Genomic DNA, 26,741 nt, shown 5'->3' on the forward strand with positions numbered 1-26,741 from the left:
CTGGACACAGTACTCCAGATGGGGCCTCCCAAGAGCTGAGTAGAGGAGGACAGTCACCCTCCTCTCCCTGCTGGCCACTCTTTTAATGCAGCCCAGAACACAGCTGGCCTTCAGGCAACAAGCACACACTGCTGGCTCGCGTCCAGCTTCTTGATTAGCATCTTTATTCTAGCTAGTAATTTTAAGGCATTTGCAAGCAATGTTATTTAAACAAACTGAAGTTACAATTACCATCAAAAGATCATTCAAACCAATATTCATAGGAATTCAGTGACAATGCCCACAACTACACAAATACAAGCAAGTGCTGTTCAGTGTCACACAGCAGTGTATTTTATTGCATTACCCCAACTTTAGATAAAGCAGCAGTCTTCAGTATCAGATGCCTTAGACTCTTCCCTTCAGAGCATACTCAAAAGAGTTCTTCACAAATCATAGCCCCAAATTGGTAAATATTCCCAGGCCAGCTGTTAAGATGTCTGTCATCTCAAATTCCAAATCATCAGCTGCAAGCACAAACACACCAAGCCAAGATGCTGAAAGATTTTTGTATTTATTTATTTTCTGTGCACAGTAGAGGTTACTACCAGTAAAACCTCAGAAGATATACAGTATTTTTTCCATGGAGCTTGAAAGTAATTAGAGTATCACATGACGACAATGTGTGAGACTGATGTTTCCAATTACAAAAATCAATACATTAGAATCTCAATGAAACAAACCAAAAGGCCTCAGAAACTCTTTCTGAGCACAAGGCAGTACCTCTTTAATTTGCACAACAATTAAAGTAATTTACAGTTAATCTCTGTGAATATCAAGACAATTTTACAATGCAAGTTTCTGTAGTTAGACTTAAAGAGATAACCAGAACATTAACTGCAGTATTTTAAATGAACTTGCCTAAGCTTTTTTGCTGAGATGGTTATCAAAGAGGCTGGAATACTCTACACTGAAAACATGGCATATGACTTTTCTTCTCCTGGCTTTTTTTGGTTACTTATAATTTTATTCTATTGCAACGTGTAAATTTCTAGAAACGAGCTGTCTCCATTGTATATACTGTGTTTATACTTTATACAAATTAAAGCAAAAATGGTAGATTACTCAAGTGGTATAAATCTTACAGTGTTCTGCTAGCAAAAAAAAAATACATGCTGAAATCACAATAAGCAGTATTGGTATCCACAAATTATAGCTTCAATCAATTTTTTTCCTTTTTAATTTGTACTCTACATTAAATTACTACTGAAGGCTAATGTTTAAGCAGGAAATAAACTGAACAGTTGCAAATGATACAAAATCTGTTCACGCAACTGTGAAAGCTGATATAGTTTCAAAAAATCACAGATAATGCAAAACAGAAGATGTGTGATGCATGCAACAACTGAGAAAATTCACTGATCCCCATTGTTTGCAGAAAACTACTGCACTCCACCTTAAAATGTAGATTGATTTTAGTTGTAACAAGACAATCCCAAGAGTCAGAATGAAATAAAAGCAAGTATTTTAAAGATTTAAGAGCTGTTATCAAAAATAAATTACATTTTTTCAAGTCAAAGAAACACTGCTATGAAGGCTGAGAGCCAAGGAGCCTTTCAATAGCTGCATTGATGTCTCCACCTGTTGCTATTAGCGCTTGCAGGTTTGCTTCACGGTTCAGAAAGCCCATCGCACTCAGCTGCTCCAGTTGTTGCTGAAATCTAACTTCTGGATTTTGGAACTGCTAAGAATAAAATTTAAGTTGTAAATCCACAGTACGCATTTGGCAAAGTACTAGATTTAAACACAGTGGCTTCTGCACCACTTACATGGACTCTTAAACTACAGGAAAAGGAAAAAAAAAGAATTTGGTGATGTAAGAATAACTTCTTAATATAGCTACAGATACAGATTATATGCATATCTATATTTGGTCCCATTCTCCCTCCATATTTTATATTGAGTATTTTAATACAAGTATGCATTAAATAAGCATAAAATAGATATAAATAATATAAGAAATGAAATGGTTCAAAGTAGTAATGTCAGACAGCAGAATTTCGATGACGTCTCTGCTGGCAATGGTGAATGTCTCAGACTTTCTTTTCTTGGTATTAAAGTCAACTTGCTTTTAATCTTCCAAGTATACGTTGATTAAGATACTGAATTCTAACTGTTGGAAAGCTTCAGCCTAAAGCAAACTCACAGTTGTGCCTTATGGGTCAATACTACTCATTCATAAACTCATGGCAAAATTCTCCGATTCAAAAGCATTTTTGAATGAGAACAACTATATGAAAATAATGTGCTGGAGTAACACAAGAAGTCACTTTAAATCAGTGAGATTTTAGATGTTAACACAAACTTGTGCAGCTACTATTAATTACACGAACTTGCACAGATACTGTTAATTACTCTTTTGTTCTAATTCAACAGTTTCATCCCTCAAGAAACTATTACCAGTAGAAGTTCCATGGCTCCAAGCTAACAGAAAGACAATCCAAATTAGAACAAGTCCCCTCACCACTACTTGCTTCTCATGAAGCACAACTAAGCAAAATAGTCAATTGGTAGCCCAGGTCTTCACAGTGTAACAAAACATACTGCAGTTTGGACTTGCAGAATGTCCATGAAGCAACAATTCATGGAGAATCCAAATAACTGGAGCGTGGCTATTTCAAAGCATTGGACAGAGACTGTCACAGCTACAGCATAACAGACAGCACTGCTAACAAACTTTGTGCTTTCTGCATTTTTAAGTTCTTGTCTGAGCACACATTTCACCTGTCAGCAAACCTCATCACCTCAATTTTCAAGGCATTTCAGAAATTCAAGGGTATGAAGATGAGTATATTAAAAGGATTAACTGTTCAGAGGACACTTTTACCTAAATTTAATTATTTTTAATACTTACTTGCACAGCTGCAATGGCATTTTAAGCTGCTTCTGCTTTTTTTTTTTTTTCAATAGCAGAAGTACTCTGAGCTCTCAAGTCTCAGATTTATTTTAATTTGTTTTAAGAGAAAACTTTAGGAATAATTTAAAAAAAAAAATCCAGTCTGCAATAATGTACTTTACCTGAGCATTTGCACCAGCAAGGGCCTGCAACATCTGCTGGACAAACTGCTGGTGACTGGGTTCAGCAGCTCCAGATGCTGGATTTGTACTGTCACTGGGAACAGAACTAGGTACGTTGGACCCTGTAGGAGCTCCAGTGCTTCCCAGGCCACCTAAACCAGGATTAAATCTGCACAAGTGACAGAAACAGAAATAAGTCAATTGAATAATAAACCCATGCTTAACTGTAATGTCTTCTCTAACCCTATATATTATTACCATGTAAAAATTCTGTCAAATGCAGAGTAGGTGACATACTACGACAAAGACAATAGTCATCACTGCTCAAAAAAACGTACTGCATCATGAAACACTCCAAAACAAGCTCAGTGAAACATTCCAAAACAAGCCTGGCTCCAAAAAAGACTAAACAAAGAGTTTTCACATGATAAAATCTTTACCTGTAGAAAGAAGCACAGGACAAAAGCTGTTTTCTAAAACTGTGACACTGAGTCTTACCCCGGTATAAGTCCTGGCGCTTCTGTTGCCAGAGTCTGCAAACCCTGCTGAATCTGTAGTAAAGCCTGCATTGCTCTGGGGTTTGACATAGCTGATAATGTGTCAGGATTCTGCATCTAAGAAAATGAGAGAGACTTGTGACTGAATCATGTCAAAGCACTCAGTGTTAATTTTTAACCACTTAATGTTTTACAGAATCTGATATGCTTTCAGAACTTGTTTTCTCGTTTTAAATTTGAATGTTTACATGAAATCCTTCAGAGTCTGGGGGGTTTCTTGAGAAAACTTTCACGGGAGGTGATCAGTGAACTTTCTCTGATGTGAACAAAGATGTGAAAAATAAGGAGTATACCAAAATAGTATTTTTCAATACCACTTCTAAAGACCATCATATTTCAAAGCCAAGGAGTGTCCCAACCCATCATCATTCTTGAATTAGTCTCTTATGTCACACTACTAGTAAGCAACAACACTGAATAACTGTTAATCAAGTTTCATCATATCTAATAAAAAGTTACAAAGTATTTCCTAGCTAAATTCAGACTACTGAACTATAATCATGACAATTTGTGCATGTGTTCATATCTATAATTCCCTTGCAGACTACAGAAATGGAAATATACTACAAAACATACAAGCAAGTTCACAGTATTAAAGGACCTTCACTGTGACATCAATTGTTTTTTCACATCCACAGACAACTTAAAAAGCAAACCCTTTTGACTCCTGAAGGTAAATGTCCTGAAATCAGACTATTTCAGATACAAGATCAAAACTAACAGCTTACCCTCACCTCTGCTTACAGATGCCACCCACAGGTAAATGCTATTTGTTTCAATTACAAGTGAGACAGTTTTAGTAGCTAGATCTAATTCTAACAGCAGACAGGCTGATAAATCTTATCAGCCTTTACTTGGCAACTAGACCAAATTTATTCTGTTGCAAAAACATCTGATTCATGAAGAAATGCACATTATAAGGTAATCTTCCTCTGGCCCAGAACAACTGCAGAACAAGGCATTAAGAAGTCTAGTCTGGAATATGAGAGCACAGCCACACTTAAGTCTTGTTATCTGTTAACATCCTCTGTTCATCTCTTGGATTTTTATTTTCCTGTTAAAAGTCAGACAGTAACTAAAAAAATAGCTGGCAAAGCCTACTGAAATCTTGCAGATTGTTTAAAGGAGATCACATAGCATGTGCGGGCCAAACTCAGGAATCAGACTCAGCTAGCACAGCTTCATGAAAGGCAGGTCCTACCTGACCAACCTGTTCTCCTTCTACGAGCAAGTGATCCACCTTGTGGATGAGGGAAAGGCTGCTGATGTAGCTACCTAGACTTCAGCAAAGCCTTTGACACTGGCTCTCATAGCATTTTCCTAAACAAGTTGGCAGCTCGTGGCTTGGACAAGTACAGACTTTGCCAAGCTAAGAAGTGGCTGGATGACTAGGCCCAGAGAGTGGTGATAAACAGAGTCACATCCAGCTGGTGATCAGTGGTCTGTAGTGGGGCCTGACCTGTTCACTATCTTTCCTGATGACCTGGATGAGGACACTGAGCGCACCCTCAGTAAGTTTGCGGATGACATTAAATTGGCAGGAAGTATCAATCTGCCTGGGGGTAGGAAGGCTCTACAGAGGGTTGAGGACAGGCTGGATCTCTGGGCTGAGGCCAACGGGATGAAGTTCAACAAGACCAACTGCCAGGCCCTGTACTTTGGCCACAACAACCCCAGGCAATGCTACAGGCTTGGGGCAGAGCGACTGGAAGACTGTAGAGAAAATGGACCTGTAGGCACTGGTTGATACTCAGCTGATTATGAGCCAGCAGTGTGCCCAGGTGGCCAAGATGGCATCCTGGCTTTCTCAAAAATAGTGTTACCAGCAGGAGCAGGGAAGTGACCATCCCTATGTATTCTGCACTGGTGAGGCTGCACCTTGAGTACCGTGTTCAGTCTTGGGCCCCTCACTACAAGAAAGACATTGAGGGGGCAACTAAGCTGGTGAGGAGTCTGGAGCACAAGCCCTATGAAGAGTGGCTGAGGGAGCTGGGATTGTTCAGTCTGAAGAAGAGGTAGCTCAGGGGGTGACCTTATCCCTTTCTCCAACTACCTGAAGGAGGGCTGTGGTTGAGGTTGGGGTCAGCCTCTTTTCCAGGTAACTAGCAACTGGACTAGAGGGAATGGCCTCAAAGTTGTGCCATGGGAGATTCAGTCTGAACATTAGAAAACACTTCTCCCAGAGAGTGGTCAGGTGCCGAAATGGGCTGCCCAGGGAGGTGGTGGAATCACCAACCCTGGAGGCGATCAAGAAACATTTAGATGTTGTACCGTGGGACATGATTTAATGAGAAATAGTAGTGATAGGTGGACAGTTGGAGTGGATGATCTTAGAGATCTTTTCCAACCTTGGTGAATCTACGATTTTCAGAAGAAAGCATTTTGGGCTCCTCGAAGTAAGCTGCTGTAACTATTCTGTTTAGGTAAACGAACAAACTGTGGCTTGCTGTCCAATATTCAGAATTGTTTTTACAGAAAATGGTGGCCCAACAACTTCTAGAACACTGTTGTGACCTGGACCTTATCTGAGTACTGGCAATTCTTGCTAAGACTCATGAAAACTGCAGATAGAGTAGCTCACTGCTGAATTTTCCTACTTCTTCAGGGTAACTGCCCTTTATTGCAAAAGATGCCTTCCCCTGCACAGAGAAACACTTTATAGTTTGTCACCCAATTCAACCATATAAAGCCAAAAGATAAGTGAGGAAGTATGAACTGCAAAATTATCAACATTCTGAGGATAACTCAAGTGCTTTTCCACTTTACTTCACACCCTAATGCAGTAAATCACCTGAACCAGAGTGAAGACAGAAGCAGTTGTGTCTGCATCATATGATACCAACGTGAGGAAATAATCAAAGGAAAAAGCTTATGTGATTCTTGCTGTGTCTACACTAATCAGCATTTATTCACAGATTTCAACAATTTAAGTCATTTATTCTGAACAATTAAGTTGTTACTGTAATTCCTGAGTATGTTACTTTACTTGTAAGATTGCTTGCTTGCAGTAAGAGCAATGCACATTTACTCAAATTTATATGGACAGTCTAATGATAGAAGCTATACAACTGGATTATGTGTTTAATTCCCAATATTTTTGTTTACTCCTATTCCAAGAACACAGCACCACTACTCACAGTGACAGCTAAAATCATGGAGACACCCAAGCAACAAGCACAATCATGTTCACAAGGAACACAATGCAATTCACAGGCTTCTGCTTCTTCAGAAACCAGCCTACTCTGCATTAGCTGATTTGGGTCTTTCTACACACACTGCAAAATGCCTTTACTCCAATATTTAAGGTGGGGTGGAACACCAGTGGCTTTTCCTACAGCGGTAGGAAAAACACAGTGAAAGATTACTCTACGGAAAAAAGTACTAACATTTTTGTTTTATTTACATAACAAATCACAGAGCAAAAAAGTGTTCTCCATCTACAGTGCAGTAAGAATCATTCTTTCTAACTACATAAGCAAGGGTAAATCTAAACTGTTGTGCCGATCATAGACAAACATCCAACAAAAGGTTTAACTTTCTGAAAGGATGGAGAGTCCAAGCAAGAATTTATTTATCATGGAACAAAATAACTTGATGTCTAAAGCCAATGAGAATGTATGTTAACGCTCTAGCTTTTAATCAAACCAAGGAAAGACATCAGTTCACTGGAAAAAAAGAGACCTTCTCTGAAGTACAGACATTTAATAATAGTTAGTATCTTATCTTACTTGCTGAAGGAAAGTAGGAAGCTGTTGTCTCATTTGCTCCTGAAGCTGAGGATTTCCAGCAAATAAAGGATTATTCAACATCATCTGTAGGACAAAAATATTTAAATTCAAAGATCAAGCAGTAAAAAAAACCACCGTGGATTTAAAGATGAATACTTAAAAAATATGAATCATAGAGAATGATAAAGAATACAATAACCACATAAGAAAACTCAAACTCTCAAACACAACTATCTCCTGTAACTAAAACTTGTTATGAACCACCAGCACAAAGACATTGTAGGGACTTTTTTTTCCTGTTATCTTTTCTTAAGTGGAAAAAATTGCCAGATCCCTGCCAAGACAATCTCATTTATATTATGATTCACTTTTGCTCAGCCTCTGCTACATATCTAAATCATTGTCTCTCTGTAAATATCATCTGCAGAAGATCAGATCCAAGCCAGTATCCAATACAGAAAGGAAGACACTTTCTCTTTGTTTAGCATTTGACTTTGGCTATTATTTGTTTAACTGAAATGTGAAAATACTTCTAAGATATTACTCACAGAACAGCAGTATCTGTAATTCAATAGCATGCAAGAGCCACAGGTAAGCAATTAAAACCAGAATGACACCTAGAAACAGCACCGACTCTACCCTTTCACTTCTCTCATCTCAGACTACTGTGGTTATTTATTTACTAGGAAGCAGATCCACCTTAATGTACAAGCATTTGTTTTCTCTATCTGGCTCTTGCACTAGGTCACAAGTTCAGGGCTGCACAGAACATACACAAACTGACAAGTTATTTCAGAAGAACGCCTGGCAGATGTCCAACTATAAAAGAAACTCACTGCAACAGATCATTAAAGGTAACCTGGTAATAATTTATGTAAGTTAGGCATTAGCATACTTGAAAAACTGGGCTATTTATTGCAGACAAGTGTTGAATTATTGCTCAATTACTATCACTCTGTAGTGAAAAATTAAACTACCATATAAACAAACTTCAAAAAATAAACTCAATGCACACAGTACATCAATACATTGCTATACCAGACACACTTACCTGTACTGCAAGATCAGGATTCTGGCTTAATGATTGCATCATGCTTCTCATATAGGGTGCTGACAACATATTCTGCATAAGCTGCGGGTTTTCAGTTATCTGTTGCAACAAGCTCTGCATTCCTGGTGTGTTGAACATACCAGCTTAAAAAAAAAAAAAAAATGAAAGGTCACTTTATTAAACTTCTTATCAAATGAGTCCCTGAAATGCGCTTTAATGTGGTTTTGCATACATAGATGCATCTGTCTCTCAAAAACAACTTAAGAAAAATGTATCTAACAAGGAGGCCCACTAGGCCTAAAAGTCATCAGCTGTTTTCATGCTTGTCTGCAAACAGGAAAAACACCATCACTCATCTAGGGATTTCCTACTATTGTTGTTAATTTAAGGCAATACTCACACAGTATCATTCTTATTTTACTTTTCACGTTTTTATACAGAAGACTTTGACACTTATCAAGGACTGCACGGAAGAAATAAAGGCTCTGAGTCTCTTCCTAATAAAACTATCATTTCAGCAAATTTCCCAAATACATACAACTGCAATAACAAACACACCTCCTAGTCCAGGTCCCAGATTTGGTATGGTTGAACTCTGCCCTGTACTGCCAGACGTATTATTTCCAACATTAGCACTGTCAGTGTTCTCACCACTTGTACTGGTACTTGTTGTAGAACTCTGAGAAGTGGACTGAGGAGCCCAGGGATTTGGTAACGGATCTCTATTTTCTGTACGAGATGGCTGACTGTCCCCTCCTGATGATGCATTGCTTACTAAAGAAGCAAATGGATTACCTCCAAACTACAAAGGAAGGAAAAGCAAACACGTATCATCTACAAAAGCAAACTGTTTTTAAGTTTGCTATAAACCACAAGTTACATTTCCAAAGTTATCATGAAGATAGATGTTGATGGCTCTTAATAGTTATACTCACCATTCTGAAGTTATTTAAGAGCAAACACAGAGAAAGAAAATGCAGTCTTTCCATATAGTCTCACTTCTTTTTGAAAGTAGAATTTCTATTACACTAGTATTTTGATCATGTAAGACTGTTTCCTACAGCAGTTTACAACTGTTAAAAGTCTTTTCCCATTTTAGGTTACATACATTACTAAGTCCACCCTTATTAACTTACCTGGAGCTCATAACTTTACAAGTCAAAGAAGTAAAAGAATTTAGACTATGTGGTAACTTATTTAATATAGAAATTTATCAACTTCAAAATAGCTTCTCAGACCCACAACACAGTATCTGTACTTCTTGAAGCTTAAAGGAGCACAGAACATGTTAAAAAAAAAAAAAATCCTCCCTTTCTCTCCCCTCAACAGAGAGAGAAGGCTATACTGTGAATTCCATCTTTACGAAAACTTTGCCGAGTACACATTTGATAAGTTACATCGTTTATATTCTTTCATTCTTAAAAATATTTATTCTCAGTGGCATCTGCGATCTTTTCTCACCTGTTCCTGTGCTGCATTCAACATTGGCTCCTGAATATCTGTATACATACGACGCAAAGCATTGTATCCACCTGGTATACTTTCAAGGTTGCTCAAGGCTCGGTCTTGGTTTCGCATCATTTCCTGCATCATTGCAGGGTTTCTAGCAAGTTCTATTGTCTAAGAAAGCGGAACATTTAATCTGTATTAATAAGAAATCCATTCTAAAGTGAAGATGTCAGCATGACAGCATCTCTTCTACTAGATATTATAATTAAAGCCAAAAATCAAAAAGTCAGCTTAATAGGAGCCAGCAGAATTTGATACTTAGCATGTGTTCTGCCACAGCTGCGACTACATTGGTTGGGTCTGGAAACACCGCTAAACAGAAGAAAAACCTTGAACATATTATTCTTTCTCCTCTCTTCACCTTTTTTAACACAATGTACTTCTGCCATCAGAAGCATGTGTACAGGCTCAGAAGTACACTCACAGGGTACTTCTAACATCATTACAGTGTGCAGCTTATAATGGAAACTTTAAATACCCTCATTTTCAAATGCTCTCATTTGCTTTTCGAGATCTTTTGCTACATAACATATCTTACATAACATGCAACTATAGAAGCACCCAGAGAGTGCTCCTGAGAGTTAGGTAAACTGGAAATAAGTACAGTTTACCAAAAGTAATAATTCTCCAAAACTTGTTGTCTGCACTGTTGTGTAGCCAACTGTATCCAACTCTAAACTCACAAGACATTAGCATAAAATCTTCAACATCTATGAAAACCATGCTGCAGATTTTCTGAATTACCTAATTCAGGCTTTAACAACTATAAACATAACTACAAGTTGCCCACAGTGACATTTTATAGACTTTCTAAAAAATTCAAATTATTCAAAAACATTTCTCAATACTTAACTATGGACATCCAGTTCTTGCTATGTTGTTCAGTTACACTATGATCAAAGGTCACAAACTCAGAGATCTTTCTACATACCTGCCTCATTATATCCGGATTATTCAGCATATGTCCAATTTCTGGATTTCTCTGTATCAGTTGCTGCATTTGAGGGTTAGCCATAATTAACTGCCTCATCAGGTCAGGATTTGAAAGCACATTCTGAATAAATGGATTCTCCATTATCTGAACCATCATTTCTGGGTTGGACATGAGTTGTCGTTGCATCTGACTTTGCAACTCTGAAAAGCTTGACGTATTTAAGCCCAGGCTACTCAGGCCTGCCAAACCTCCAAGGCCACCTTTAGAGGAAAAAAATAATTGAATTTACATTTCTTATTGTAAGTCTAAACAGAACAACATCTTTTGTAAATGCAAAATACTTGGATATATTCCACATTTCAAAAATAACAAAATTCAGTGGAAACTCCACCTTTGCGAGGCTGTTAAGCAGTCATTCATTAAGTCTGCTTCTTAAATAAAACATCTTAAAAAAAAAAAAACCAACAAAGAATTGCTTTGAAATAGAAGTTATTACAATGCTAACAACTTCTGATTTTCCACAGCTCAGTAACGAATGCCGCTTTAATTTTGAGGCCTTGACTATTTTTTTCCTTCTGATATATTTTAGTCCATTTGTGATAGCCATTCATCTCTCCACTCTTCTTTAGACTGTAACTGAAAGAGACCTCACAGTATGATGTATATTGCCTATTGTAATTTAAAGTAGAGCTCTTCTTTTTCACTGCTGCAACAAGAACTAATCAATAATGCTTTTACTTCCCTTCCTTTGCTGAGTCCAAATAGAAAACTTTCAATATTTTATTGAAGATGTAGTTAGCTACAGAATTGGTTACACCTAAAAAATGCAACTGCTTAACACAGCTTTTTCAATTCTGTTCTTTTCTTTTTTCTTTTCCACAAAAGCAAATGAGATGATAAATAAGAATTAGAAATATTGATATTGCTGAAATATTATTTCAAATGAACACTGCAGTCTCTTTTTTCATGAAGGAGAAAACAACATGCTTGGAAATAGAGAAAAAATAGACAATTTTGCTGCTTCTGTTCCAGATTTCAGCTTTGTATTACAGATCCAACTTTATCATTACTTCCCTCATGCAAATTCAGACAGATTCTTAAGGAGAGGGATGACACTGGGAAGAGTTTAATTAACAATAGTGCCAGAATACAGCATCAGCAGTACTCTACTTCTGAAGGTGAAACAGCTCCTGTCTATAGCCCCTTCTTACAACCTATGTCACAGGTATTTGTCATTAGCTTTTTTTTTTTTTTTTTTTTTTTTTTTACAGTCTTGATTGCATTAGACCAAAGCTTCACAGAAAATTATCTGTACCCTGTAGAAGATACCCACCAGAGAATCAGAGAATAGTTTGGACTGGAGAGGACCTTGAAGATCATCTAGTTCCAATTCCCCCTGCCACAAGCAGGGTTCCGACCTATCAGGCTGCCCAGGGCGACACTAAACCTGATCCTGAACACCCCAAGAGATGGGGCATCCACAGCTTCTCTGGGCAGCCTCTGCCAATGCCAAACAACAATTCGAAAGACATCTAATCAAAATCTCCCCTATTTTAGTTTAAAATCATTCTACTCTTTCTTATCACTATCAGACTGTGTAAAAAGCTGGTCTTCCTCCTTATAAGTTCTGTTTAAGTACTGGAAAGACACAATGAGGTCTCCCTGCAGCCTTCCCCTCTCCACAGTGAAGAAGTCCAGCTTTCTCAGTCTTTCTTTGTAGGAGAAGAGCTCCACCCCTCTGTCCATAAGGTCTAACAGATGTTCTTACCCAAGCCAAAAGGGTTACTATTTGTTGAAGTTGGTGTTGAGGTACTACTGCTTGATGCAGATGTGGTAGTGGTACTCCCGCTGCTGTGTGTTTGCTGAGCTTGGTGGTCTTGTGATCTAAAAAAACAGAAAGACAATTTCAAAATTACAAATGTAGCAAGGCAATTTAAATAATGTCATTAAGCATAGCAAGAATGTCAAGGATACTTGAGAATCTTAGTTTCTCATTTTGATAATTCCCGAGAATCACATCTCTCTAGATGGCTTCCTGTAATAAGTCTTTCAGACATGTGTAACATCATCTGTTCTTCAGAAGAAAAGTTTGAAATATTAAGAAAATGAACGGGCATCACTGCAGCCATTGCCACCTTCTCATGCAACCCCAGAGCAGCGTGCACTCAGAGTACATTGCTCTCCAAGTCTTTTCCTTGCTTCAGAAATTCTTCGCCTTACTCTACTGTATTTGATAGCCGTCAGACAGTGATTATATGCTTGAGGCTTAAAGAAGTGAAATTCTATTATTCTCTTACTACAAGACAAATATCAGAATCTCAATAATCTTCATAACTAAGAATGAAGTAAAAACAGCTGCCAAATTCATATGCTCACTACACCTGTCTCTTGCAGAGGCAATAGTACTGGTGCTGCCATATGATGTAAAGGACCAAAGAATTCAGCTGATTCAAAGCTAACCTGGCCTCTACTCAGTGAGGCAAGTTTTAAGTCCAAATCACTTGCTAAATCTGGTTCACTAAACAATTACATAAACATCTGCATTTGAAAAATTACAAAATTACAGTGTAAAATAACTCGTAGAATCTATGCATGCAGACCTTCCACAAAGACTTGAAGGTTAGACAACATGCTACCTTTTACAGATCAGTTCATCTCACATCTCAGTATTTTTCTTGTACAACAAAAGTCTATAATTGCTTCAATAGTGCAAAGTCAAAACAAACAAAAAGCAACCCGTACAAATCTGACAGATGCCTTCAGTACAGAGGCCTCCCTGAAGTTTAAGAGCTCTCTGTCACTAAAATCAAAAGCTAAACTGGCAACGAAACGCTATGCAGATTTTGCAAGTTCTTCCACCAATCAGTATTAACTTATGAAGGATCCCATCATCACCCTTGTGAATAGATACCTAAAACATATCATGCCAAGTCATGAACACCAAGGGTACCACAGGACTTAGCAAGCTCATTCAAATTGCTACTGATGTTCCAGTGTAGTGAAGGAGACACTAATTTTTGTCCACAAGATCTAACAGTTCTGCTAAAACCTCAGTCCTCAATGATTCATATAATTCACCCAAACAATCTGGCTCTGAACACCTCCAGGGGTGGGACATCCTCAGCTTCTATGAGCAACTTGATCCAGAGCCTCACCATCCTCTGAATAAAAAATTTCTTCCTACTATCTTTTATTTTAAAAAAATCAATCCTGTTTGTCCTGTTGCTACTGGATCATGCAATCAGTGCAATGAGCCAAGAAGCTGTAACTTCAGTCACAAAGATCATAGACTGCAAAGGTGGTTACATTTAATGTGAACTTCCTAATAAAGATATTTGGTTTTCTTAATCTAAGAAAATACACAGAAAAATATGACACAGAGAAACATGAATCTGACTAAAATATGACACAGGTCTAAGAAAAGAGCGTTCTGACTTCAGACTTATTTTACACCACAACTAATCAGTTGACTACAGTTGCTTAGTCAGATCTAAGTCTGCCAAACAGGAAGCTGTCACATCAGAAATTAAAATTATTTTGACTTCTTAGAAGCAAAGAGACAACTGTTTATCAGCGACATTACCTGTTTTGTGTTTTGATAACCAGGTGAACAGTGAGTCCATCGTGAATTCCATGCTGAGTCAAAGTATCTTGATCTTTCAATATTTTTCCAGCAAATATGAGTACAAGCTGATCGGTGTGGGACTTGAAACGCTTAGAAATTTCTTCCTTAAACTAAACAAAAAAGTTAATTTCATACACTCAGATAACTGTATGATTTGTGGACTTGTTTCAAGTTTAGTATACTAAAGTACTTGCTCTGCATTTTCCACTTCACACAATCTAGAAATACTTCATTAAACTCACTCAATTTTCTCTTTTTTTTTTTTTTTTTTTTTTTTTTTTTTTTTTTTTTTTTTTTTTTGTACAAAGAAAGACAATCAAGTCATTCCTCTACCATGCAATAAAGACAAGAAATGTTCCATAGGTAGTATTTCAGGTACAAATCCATGACAATAAGTACATACCAGTGTGTGTATATGTATGTGTGTGTGTATATACACACACACAATTTACATGTCGTACTAAATATATATAGTATTATACACACATATTACATATATGTCAGTATATGCATACTAATATGTTAATATATATACACACATATAACATACACATACTACAGAATTTATCCTTCACTGATCAGACTGAGGATAGAATATCCCAATCGCAGTGAATCTGTCTGTGCTTTTCCTTGAATCAAGCAAAGAATTATCCTCACTTCTCAGACAATTTTGCTGCCTTCCATGCAACAAAACTAGCATTCCTTTCCACACGGGCAAAAAAAATTCTCAGTTGGCCCTGCTTTCTCAGCCAACTCACAACACAAAGAAATGACACAGTTCCAGCCCAGGTCATGGTGAAAAGCCACGTACTTCAGCTGACAACAAAAATCACACTCATTAGCCCAAGAGAACATGGAAATCCAATATATATCTTTCTGCCTTCTTAGCAAGTAGTTACCAGGTTACAATTTGACTGAGATTTTATTATTCTATAGAAGTTTTCACAGCAAGAAAAAAAAAGTCACTAAAAGTAAGAAGGAAAATAGTAGGAAAAAATGAGAAGGAATGACTTGATTATATCAAAGCCAGGTACATTTTTTAAACAAGACTACTCAGTAGGTTAATTATTTTTGAAGGTATTCTAGTCAGTTGGGAAAAACTCCAGAAGTTCACCCTATTTGGCATTTTAAAATTAAATTGACCTTACCTCTTCAGAAGCAAAATTCCAAGCATTCTAGAAATTCTCACTCCTACAGAAAACTCAAGTATTAATCTTATAATTATTAATAATTATGTTTTATAATTGGCAGGACTAAAAAAGAAAATCCCCACATATTACACTTTGAACATGAGTCTCTAATTGGAAGGGTTTATTGTACAGGAAAAGAAGAAAAAAGTGTCTGAGACACAACAGAGATAAGTCTCTGTCTGGGTAGAAGATAGCCCCTGGTTAGTTAAGTCTGATCAATGATTTAGTTCTTGTTCTTATCAAAACAGCTTCTAAGTCAGCCTTATAGTGACAATATCGTGGCTTGTCGGTATTCCAGAAAGTCATCGAGTCCATTCCTTTCCAGAGTGGCTTACTTACCTGAACTATTACTGACATGCTTATCCACTCTGCTTTCAGAGGTCTCCAGAGATAGACACCACTATCTTTTTTTCCAATAAACCTACTCCAGAGCTTCACACCCCTGTTTCTTCATTGTCCTGCCCACCATGGCCAATGCAAACAGATTGCTCTCCTTAGAATTAAGAGCTGCAGTGAGGCTAACCTTCCTTTGAGGAGTAGTGTTTTCTAATCCAATCATTCTCACTAATTTCTGGATTTTTTAATTTAGTTATAAGTGTAAGACTCAAAATAAGCTACAATATTCTACATAAACTCTTACTCACTCTTACTAGGATAGCAGGATAAACTCTACAAGATCTTGCAAGATACATTCCCACTTATAAGAAGCAGAAACCCACATGGGAAAATAACAGTGTTGACTTAAATAACTATTAACTCTGTAGACCATTTTCTGCAGAATAACTTCATACACAGTTGCTTCCTATTCTGCATTCTTTGTTAATTATTCCCAGGAATGCACATTCCAGTGTAGCAAAACCAGGAGAAATACTCAGTTTGGTACAAAGTTAATGCACAAAAATATTGTGCCAGACCAAAGAGTAATGTAATTTGCTGTCATACTTTCACAACATGGCGTGGCAGGGAACAACTTAATTATCTTCATAAAGTTGATGCTGTAGTGTAAACACTGCTCAGAGCCATGTCCTGCCACATTTCCAGAAGCAGCTGTGTTTCCACAAGACCAAAGAAGCAAAACACCCTTCATAGAACATGGCTACATGGCACCTAGTATTACTAGTATATAGGTATCAAAGGCTATATGCTTCCTTTTCCCTACTATCATAATACTGCTTTAGATGACCTGCAAAACCAACACCAATCTAAGACAGGAATATAAAATCGAATGTACGAGAACCATAAAGAAACCTTTACAGCAATGTATGCGCACACCCCAAATGCACAAAGGGCCTTTTTCCAGCCAGGAAAACAAATTTGTCTTAAGCACTGAGACAATTTCAACTGAGGCATATTTATATAAATAGACTAACCACTCAGAGGGGAAAAAAAGAAAAAAGAAAAAAAATCAGGTCTTTTTCATCTGTCTCACCTGAGTTCAGGTTCAGCACATTCTTGAGATTTCTGCAATGATTGAGCCAAGCTTCATATCATACCCACAAAAGAAAACCATCTAGATGTGATATCATGAAATTCATTTTGTAAATGAGTCTGCTGACTGTTTTTAATAATCAAAAATAACAACATAGCAATAAAAACACAGTAACAACAACAACAGCATAGGCCTGTGACAATAGCACACTTTCTTCGGAGGCAGGGGGAGGAGACCATTTTATACACCTGCAGCAAAGAACCCTACAGATCTTTTTCAGTACAAGTTGGGGCTTTTTTTTGTTTTTTTTTGGTTTTTTTAAATTCTCAGGATCAAACACAAGCCAGTTTTCAGAATCACGTAATCTCTGCCAGTACTGTAAGATGACTACACCTAGGTTGGAGTGTTTTCGGGGGGCTCTACATGGAATATTGCAGTCAGGCCTGGGGCACCCAACACAACAAAGACATGTAGCTATTCAAGTGGATGCAGAGAAGGGCCATGGAGATGATCAGAGGGCTGCCTATGAATACAAGCTCAGTATCTGAGCTTGCTCACTCTGAAGTAGAAAAAGCTCTGCGGAGATCTCATTGTGCTTCCTCTATTTAAACTAAGCTTTTAAGAAAGATGATGAGAGACTCTACTAGGGTACTTAGGGATATGACAAGGAGGAAGGTTTTAAACTGAAACAGGTTTACATTAGATATTAGGAAGAAATGCTTTAATATGAAGGTAGTTACATGGCAAAACAGGCTGCCCAGAGTAGCTGTGGATGTCCCACTTCTGGAGGTGTTCAAGGCTGAGCAGGATGGGTTCCTGGGCTGTCTGATCACAGCAAGGAATTTGGAAGTAGATATCTTTAACTGTCCCAAACTGTCCCATGATAACACAAATCACTACTGTTTGCTTTGTGAAGAAGAGTTAGGGAGGGTGGAACACAGAAATTTTTCCCAAACACTGTGGGCAAGCATATCTGCATTTAGTCTCCACCTCTCACTGTTACTGGTAACTAAATTAAATGCAAGGTCGTTCTCATATAGTAAAACAGAAAACCCGCAGTTTTCTTTAAATTCAGACAGAGTAAGGATAAAATGAAGAAATGAATGCATTCTAACTCCCACAGACCCTTTGTACATGTAGTTTTAGGACTCCTCATCATTCTAACATGCAACAAGTTAGGAGATAAGCACTCTGGTAAGAAAAAGCAGCATGAATTACAGAAGTTCCTAAATGCAACCAGTGAAGACAACTACATCAATTCTCTTTTCCTAAACAGAACTGCAAACGTCAATCTAATATGTATCACTTCAATATCTCAAATTAAACACACTCAACAAAAAAAGGAAGTAAAAGATAATGCTGGGATGGATTTTAGTGTTTTTAGTAAAATGAACTCTGGTATTGCTTACTTTTTCTATTCATATAATTCAAGTAAGTAACACCGCTGGTAAGCTACAGTCACTGTTTCAACAGGTAAGGCTGTGGATGAAGGTAAGGCTGTTGATGTGGTGGTCTACCAGGACTTCAGTAAAGCCTGTGTACTCCCTCTACAGATTCCTCATGGAGAAGCTGGCTGCACATGGTTTGGGCACATGCTCTGCTGGGTGAAACACTGGCTGGATGGCCAAGCCCAAAGAATTGTGGTCAATGGAGTAAAACCCAGTTAGTAGCTAGTCACAAGCGGTGTCCCTCAGAGCTCAGTACTAGGGCCACTTCTATTTAACACCTTTATTAGTGATCCTGATGAGGGGATTGAGTGCACCCTCAGTAAGTTTGCAGATGACACCAAGTCGGGAGGAAGTGTAGATCTGCCAGAGGGGAGAGGAGCACTACAGAGGGATCTGGACAGACTGGTTTGATGGGCTAAGGTTAATTGTATCAATTTCAGCAGATCCAAGTTCTGGTTCCTGCATTTTGGTCACAACAACACCAGGCAACCCTACAGGCCTGGGGAGGAGTGGCTGGAAAGCTGCCTGGTGGAAAAGGACCTTGGTGTACTGATGGCATTCAGCTGAATGTGAGCCAGCAGTGTGCCTAGGCGGCCAAGAAGGCCAATGGACTCTTGGCTTGTATCAGGAAGCAGGTAAGCAGGACTAGGGAAGTCATCCTGCCCCTGAACTTGGTGAGGCCCCACCTCAAGCACTGTGTTCAGTTTTGGGCACCTCAATACAGAAAGGACTTTGAGATTCTTTGGAGCAGGTCCAAAGAAGGGCAACAAGGCTGAAGATCGTGGAGAATGTGCCCAATGAGGAAGAACTGAAGGAACTGGGGCTGTACAGTCTGGGAAAAAGGAGGCTAAGGGGAGACATCATTATTGCTCTCTTCAAATATCTGAGAGGTACTTATAGCAAGAGCAGGATTGGTCTCTTCTCTCACTGGTTACAAGTGACAGGACAAGGAGAAACAGCCTTAAGATGCGGCAGGAGAGGTTTAGGTTGGATATCAAGAAAAACTTCTTTACAGAAAGGGTTGTTAAGCACTGGAATAGGCTCTCCAGAGAGATGATTGAGTCATCACCCCTGGATGTGTCTAAAAACCATTTGGACATGATTCAGCAGAGGGTTGTTAATGTTAGGGTAGCATGGTTAAGCTGCAGTTGGACTCAATGATCTTCAAGGTCTTTTCCAACCTGAGCTATTTTATGATTCTATGATTAAAATACTTTGTCACCTGGGAAAACTAAGAGTGGAAACAGTTCTAAGTCTCAGCAGCTGGCTGGAAGCAAGGACTTCCTCTATGCAGTTCTCCCACTGCACTGACTATTCCCTTTTACTAGCATTTAACATTACAAACAATAGTTCAGTCAGTTTGTGTTGCCATTTAAAAATTCACTTGAAGAACCAGGACTTACTTCAACACAACATTACAAAGAATAATTATTTGCTATACTAAATGCCTAGCATTTTCACAGAAACTATTTCATTGTATTGCTCTGTTAACTGAATGCACTCAAAATAAGGTAAGGAGTGAAATCACTTTTAAACAACATTATTAGAGGAATCAGTGAAAATAACTGCATCAGAATACGCATCAGTCTGAAACACAAGACTAACATCAAGACAGACTTGCTTCCCAAGAAGAAGAAACAGAAATCATTCTTAATTAGAATGACTTGAACTCAAGGTCACAGCCTCCTCAAGGCACAGAAACTCATAGATCTGACATAAATTAGAGCAAATCTAAAGCTGGTTGTACTGAAGCACCAGGCCTGCATTCCTATTTTATCTTAACTTGTAGAATTTTTTGTTGTATTTTCCAAATTCTTCTTTTTTCTTTTCTTTTTTTTTTTTATTTTTTTTTTATTTTTTATTTTTAGGGGAACTCCAGCATTTTTTAGTCTCATTTTTTACACTCTTGGTTCCTAAATAAAATATCCTTGAATTCACAGTACTTGAAAACACAATTCAGTCCAATACTCCACTAAGAGAAAACTACTCCTTGGTTCCACATTATCACAAGAACAGGTTCCAGAAGTTGTTAAGGCTTCCACTACATCTGCTCAACTTGATTGCCTCTGAAGGTTTTTGCAACATACAGATGAACACTGCTCTGCTGCTGCCCAGGCCCAAACCAATGTGAAGAGAATCCAATTTGCATAATTCCTATGTGAGCTAATTATAGTAAAAATTTTGTCAGTGAACAAAGCACCTACGTACCTGAATACACATCAACACTTAACTATAAGAGACTTTTTTTTTAAAAAAAAAAAAAAAAAAAACAAAAAACCACAGCCACTTTGCAAGGGATACCCATTCTTCAAACCTTAGTCTTCTAACATTTGACCACCTGATAAACCGGCCTTGGAAGTTTCATCAAAGTTTATTCTAGCTAAAGTAAAAAACTTCAAATGCAAACTGTCTTTTGAGATATTACCATCTTATGATTCAAAAGCTTTTTGCTGACTCACTCTCTGCCATTTGAGACAGCGAGAACATTACCATACACATGGATTCTGTGAACAAAGAATAAAAGGAGGAAAACAAGTAAACGAAAAAAACATTTCCCAAATTTTCTCAATGTTGACTTCATGAGATATAATTAAAAATGAAATTACTGTAATAGTATGAAAGAGGCCTTAGTGAATTAACATCAATTACCACCGAAAGGCTCCAGTAAACTGCAACTGCTTTGAAAATACTAAGCTACAACTTCACCTAAATAACAATAAAAAAAGCAAAGTTGCAATCTTCAGAAACCAAACTATTTTGAACACGGTAATGAAGCAAAAGTTTATATGTATTACATGGCAGAATTGCAATTTACACTCCCAGCAGTTCCTCAACTAACAGTCCTGTTACAAAAACACATTCCCAAATGACATTACCTTGTTCACAACTGGCATTTCATCAAGGACTACTTAAACTTTCAACTGCCTTCTCTATTAAAACACAAAGCTCAGTATATTAACAATACTCCAGCCTCTTAACCCACACACACACTAGTTTCAACAGAGACTAACTGATGAGCTCCAGATACATTTCACACAATGGAATCAAAAGTCTTCCAAACTCAGGAAGTGAGGAACCAAAGAACCACATACACTCACAGGAATACAACTGTTCATGGCTGTGGCCTCCTTCCCAGATGAATCACATCGGGTAATCTCATGACTCTGAATTAAAGGGAATCAGTAAAAATGGAGTTCTCATTGCACAACTCTTGGATGTTGTACAGGACGGGGGACAAGAATTTGCGGTTACAGGCAGCAAAGCACTTTTGGCATGGCCAATTTTTTTGCAGCAGATGAAGCATTGCTGGAAAGTGCACCCAAAATCAGGCTTCCATACATGCTCTGTTTTGTCTGTTATGACTTAATGGTGAGTTACCATCTTCATACCCTTGTCAAACACACACGCAAGTTTCATAATCACACTATTTTCTCAAGCACTGCCATCAAACTGATCCAAAAAACTCATTCTGAGAAACAAACTCACATTCTTGATGTTTTCAATCATAACCACTCAGAAAGGAAAACCAGAGGCAGTGCCATCTAGTGGGAGTATCTCAGGACTCACGTTCTAGCCAGTTCTACGCTAGACAAACTTCAGCAAGCCATTCCACTCCCTCATGCTTTGACCTAGGAGAGATGATTAGCAGTTCCTCCCTTTTCCATAAAAGGACTGCAACTACTGGTGGAAAGTACTGCGCTTGCAACAGAACAGGCCTTTTCTCTAGCAAGCCACCAAGACTGAAAAAGGACATGAGAGTATTAAATGCAAACAGCAATTCTTGCAGAAGAGATGCATTTAAGAATGTATTCTACACTTTTTTTTTTCCACATGAAACAGCATAAGATAGAGTATTTTTCAACTTAATGAGGAAGAGGTTGGACAATATTCATTCTTCCTGAGGAAAAACTGCTATATGAATTACTGCCAATAGAATTATTACTCATTTGACCACCAGCTAAATATCTCTGAATTGTTTGGTTTCAGTAAGCTTTAAATTTAAAGTGATAATACAATATATATTGCATGAAAGAAACACAGATAGCAATTAATCTTTTCAGTCTGTCAGATTAAGGAACTATCAACCTCATCAGCAACAAGACAAATGCTGTTGTTTTTTTTTCCCAGACATGTAATCCATCACATAACTCACAATTTGTAAAGCAATGTCCAAACCTTATTAATGCTTTTATTGGTTTTCCAAATAGCCAACAGATTCAGATGTTGAGTGAACTCTGAAATATGTAGAACACGTAACGCTATCTCTATAACAGGTATTAAACCACATGGATATTTACCCACTGTTGTCAATTTTAAGCAGCACACAAAACTGTTTTTTTTTACAGCTCTGTGCTCCCCTTCCTCATCCCTTCAAGACTAAGGATGACTGAAGCTAGCAAAACAAGCTTGTGGGAAATCATAGGAGACAGCCCACAGAAATCCCAACAGGAGGCCCTGGAGCAGAGCTGCCGCCCTTGGAGAGCAGCCTGCTGTGGGGCAGCTGCCACCCATGCAGAGCAGTGCTTGTAGGTTTGGTATATAGCAGCATTGGAGCTGTGCTTGGAGAGCTGCAGCCTTTGGGAAGCCCACACAAGACAGCAACCTGTGGGAGGGACCACATGGGATTTTCTTGTACTGATAATGATTAAAGACATACTGAGCACAAACAGATTTCACAGGGGAAAAAAACAAAATAAGAAAAAGACAGGTGGGCAGCACTTGCAATCAAGTGACCTTCCAAAGTGGCTTATCATTTGAAGGTTATTTTCCACTGTAACCTGCATACTTCATGTTCTAGGTTCACAACACAGCATCAGTAACGACTCTGCTACTGAAGTTGTCGAGAAAAAAAAACAAAATACTTTCTTAAAACAGTTGGAAAGTGCTTTACCTTGAGTGCACATCAAGTAAGTTTTTGGACAGTTACTAAATTAGGAGCATTTGCTGACTCCCTTGAGGGTAGAGGGGCTTGAAAGAAAGACTGACAGATCAGAATGCTGAACATCACAAATGATATGAAACGAAACAAGAGCAGTCTTGTTTCTGCAATCTTGAATGTATGTATGTATAGGATGGGGAACAGACAGCAGGAGTGCAGCCCTTCAGAGAGGGACTTGAGGTTCTGGCTAATGGTTTAACCAGTGGGAGTCAACAATGTGCCCCCTGTGCCCAGAAAAGCCAAGTTGAGCTGCATTAAACATTGCACAGCTAGCCTGTCAAAGAAGTGATTGTCCCCCTGTATTCGGCACTGGCACTGCTTCACCTCAAGTACTGTGTGCAGTTTTGGGCTCCATGGTATAAGAAGGATATAATTACCACTAATAGAGGTGTCCAAAGGAGATCAACGAAAATGGTGAGGAGTCTAGAGGGCGTGACTCACAGGGAGCATCTCAGGATATTTGATTTGTTCAGCTGAGAAAAGGCTGAGGGGTGACCTCATTGCTGGCCACAACTTCGTGAGGGGAAGCTGAGACAGAGATGCTGACACCTTCTCTCTAGCAGCCAGTGACAAGATAAAAAGGAACAGCTTAAAGCTGAAGAGTCTATACTGCTCTGAGGAAAAGGATCTTCAGCAGAAAGTGGTGGGCACAGAACAGGCTGCAGCCCTAAGCTGCCAGAGTTCAAGGAGCATTTTGGACACCGCTTTTAGACACAGTTTGGATTTCAGGTGGATCTGTGTGAAGCCAGGAGCAAAGCCAATGGTCTTCGTGGGTCCCTTCCAGCTTGTGATGATCTATGTTTCTACATTAAGAGAGCAACAGATAAGACACACTGTATAGCCTCAGTAGCTCAAAATATTTATCTAAAAAACCTAGAGTTTCATTCTGGAAATGTTCTGAAATGACTGCAAACAAAAAAATCACCAAGTCATAATATTATCTATAGAAATACGCAACTAAATAGCTTTTATTTTGCAGCATCAGTTTAGACTTTTTTTTTCCCCCCACCTGCAAATATACTAGACATAGCTGGCTGACCAATAACAAGATGACAAACCACTTACTGATCCCAGGCACATTTGAACAGATATGCAATTTGTTTTGTATTTGAGACTAACCCATTTTCAGGGTCAATTCTAGAAACATCACATTTACTGCCGATGCTTATTGTTAAAAACAGTTTATAATTACAGCTGAAGAAAAACAGACTAATGTTAGCCACTATCAGACACCGCATTTTTCAGTGGTAGCTGGGACACAGCTTTGGACCCACAGGGGCAATCTTACTTCATGGAATAACTTCAAGGAATAACTGCAAATACAATCTGTACGTTTGATGTACGTCAAATGTTTAGCATTTAAGATAAATGGACAACAATTATATTTCAAGCAGCATGTTCTATTAACTACTTATAACTGTAGGTCTGCTTTTAGTAAAAAAATTGCGTTCTTGCTAGTTTATCTAGATATTTCAGCTTTTAAGACAATTGGTCATAAAAAAACCTGGCATCCCAAACGGCCTTCATATTTAAAAAAAAAAAAAAATCTTGCTAAAGACAAAATTTGTAGAATATCTGACCTTAAGTAAATTTGTTTACACTTCCTGAAGTATTCCAAATAAATTGCAATTACATTGCTTTTGGTGACAGATGTTACCCTTCTGTCAGATCTGGTCTATGAATCTCCAAAATAAATAAATAAATAAATAAATAATGAATTTTACAGTAATTTTATAACAGAACTGATGTTGCTTAGAAAAGAAAAAAAGTGCCCCCTTCAGACAGATTTCTGCAAACACTGTGAATAACATTAAAAGCAAACACAGCTGTTTCACCTTTGGGAGAAATGCCTAGGTTAAGTTTGCAGACAGAGTAGCAGATAGGATACTGCAAAAAGAACACCAAAGACAGGAGAATATCACCTCCCCAGCAGCTGGAGCGAGGACCTCAATAAATCTTATTTCTGAGATGCTTATAAGCAAAATAATGGGAAAAACTTGAAAGAAATACCACCATTTTGTCTCCTCGCAGCAACTAGGTAGAACAAAAGTGTAAATTCTAGCCAAGTTGCTGGAATATAACTTTACACTCAGAGCTTTTACTTCATCTCTTTTACTCCCCTTTGGTAACCACACAGGGTCTTCTGTTTTGTCCATGACAAATGATGTCAAGCTTCGCATTCTGATAGCAGTGGTGATAGCTAACAATAAATTCAGAGCCTTCAGCAACTAATTCAAACTCCTTAGCAAACTGACATTGCGTTTAGGGAAGGCTGTTATTCCTAGATAAGCAGGGCACCTGAAGCCTAAAAGCAGAGCCTCATCCCACAAGCCTTGAGGAGATACGCTGTACCCTGCTGTGTTTGATAATAAAGACACCACAACAAGGTCGATGTGCTAAGAAGAAACTTCAGTAGCCATGATTCTCGAAAATACATTTCTGATTAAATATGAGGCTTGGCCCACACAACCTTTTGCCTGGGCAACACTTCCCACTGGAACCTCACAACTACAACTTGTAAAAACCCCATATTAAATTATCACATGTGTGGCATTACATTTTAGTATATAAAGCAATTCCGGGAACAGGCAGGCATTTCATGGAAACTGTACGTATGCTTACATGTTGAAGCATATGGGATTTGTGTGCTTTACATGCTGGGTGTGCATGCTTGAAGAATCAGAGCTGCCATAAAGTCAGCTTTCTAACCTGTCACTCAGGCTGTCAAGTTAGATGGCTGGATTCCTACAACCAGTGGAGCTCACATATGCACCCATGTTTTAGTTTTCAGTTACCAGTTACATACAAGAGAGGAGAAAAAAAAAAAGTCAAGCTGATTTGCCTCATCCAGAAATACTTCAGGGAACATTTCAGACAAATCTTATGGAAAGTGAAATAAGCTCTGAATCCCCTCCAGGCAACTGCATCTTTTGGAGTATTTCAGCAAAGCAGTATCCATCTCCTTCACAAGCAGAAGAATCACAGAATGGCCTAGGTTGAAAAGGACCACAACGATCACCTGGTTTCAATCCCCCTGCTACGTACAGGGCTGCCAATCACTACACAAGGCTGCAAAGACCCACATCCAGCCTGGCAGAAGACTGACTTCACAGACTCTACCTCAGGCTGTGGTTGTAGTTTCTCTATGATTGCTTGTCCTCTAATTCAAACAAAAGTCCCCGTCAATACCTGCAGAGAAAACCTCCAGGACAAACAGGATCATTACAAGAAACTGAAATTATGATTCACTACTTCTTTCAAGCCGAGGGAACCG

The 26,741-nt window shown here is 38.3% G+C and overlaps 1 protein-coding gene across 3 annotated transcripts in view; it reads right to left on the reverse strand.

Moving 5' to 3' along the window:
* Positions 1-534: 534 nt before the first annotated feature.
* Positions 535-26,741, reverse strand: part of UBQLN1 (ubiquilin 1) — a 27,076-nt gene continuing 869 nt past the window's right edge. The window contains exons 2-11 of one of the 3 annotated variants that reach the window (XM_042826834.1): positions 14,420-14,571; positions 12,605-12,720; positions 10,834-11,096; positions 9,855-10,013; positions 9,045-9,195; positions 8,394-8,536; positions 7,343-7,426; positions 3,556-3,671; positions 3,058-3,226; positions 535-1,723 (exon numbers count right to left, since the gene is read on the reverse strand). In XM_042826834.1, the coding sequence (XP_042682768.1) occupies positions 1,568-1,723; positions 3,058-3,226; positions 3,556-3,671; positions 7,343-7,426; positions 8,394-8,536; positions 9,045-9,195; positions 9,855-10,013; positions 10,834-11,096; positions 12,605-12,720; positions 14,420-14,571 (1,509 nt within the window). In that variant the 3' untranslated portion in view covers positions 535-1,567. Of the gene's footprint in view, positions 1,724-3,057; positions 3,227-3,555; positions 3,672-7,342; positions 7,427-8,393; positions 8,537-8,951; positions 9,196-9,854; positions 10,014-10,833; positions 11,097-12,604; positions 12,721-14,419; positions 14,572-26,741 lie in introns of all 3 variants that reach the window. The other 2 variants (XM_042826833.1, XM_042826832.1) reach the window with 2 other exon arrangements.

Source organism: Centrocercus urophasianus, unplaced genomic scaffold (assembly GCF_019232065.1).
Source record: "Centrocercus urophasianus isolate 14NV4802_14NV808 unplaced genomic scaffold, USGS_Curo_1.0 seq_27, whole genome shotgun sequence".
Classification (NCBI taxonomy): domain Eukaryota; kingdom Metazoa; phylum Chordata; class Aves; order Galliformes; family Phasianidae; genus Centrocercus; species Centrocercus urophasianus.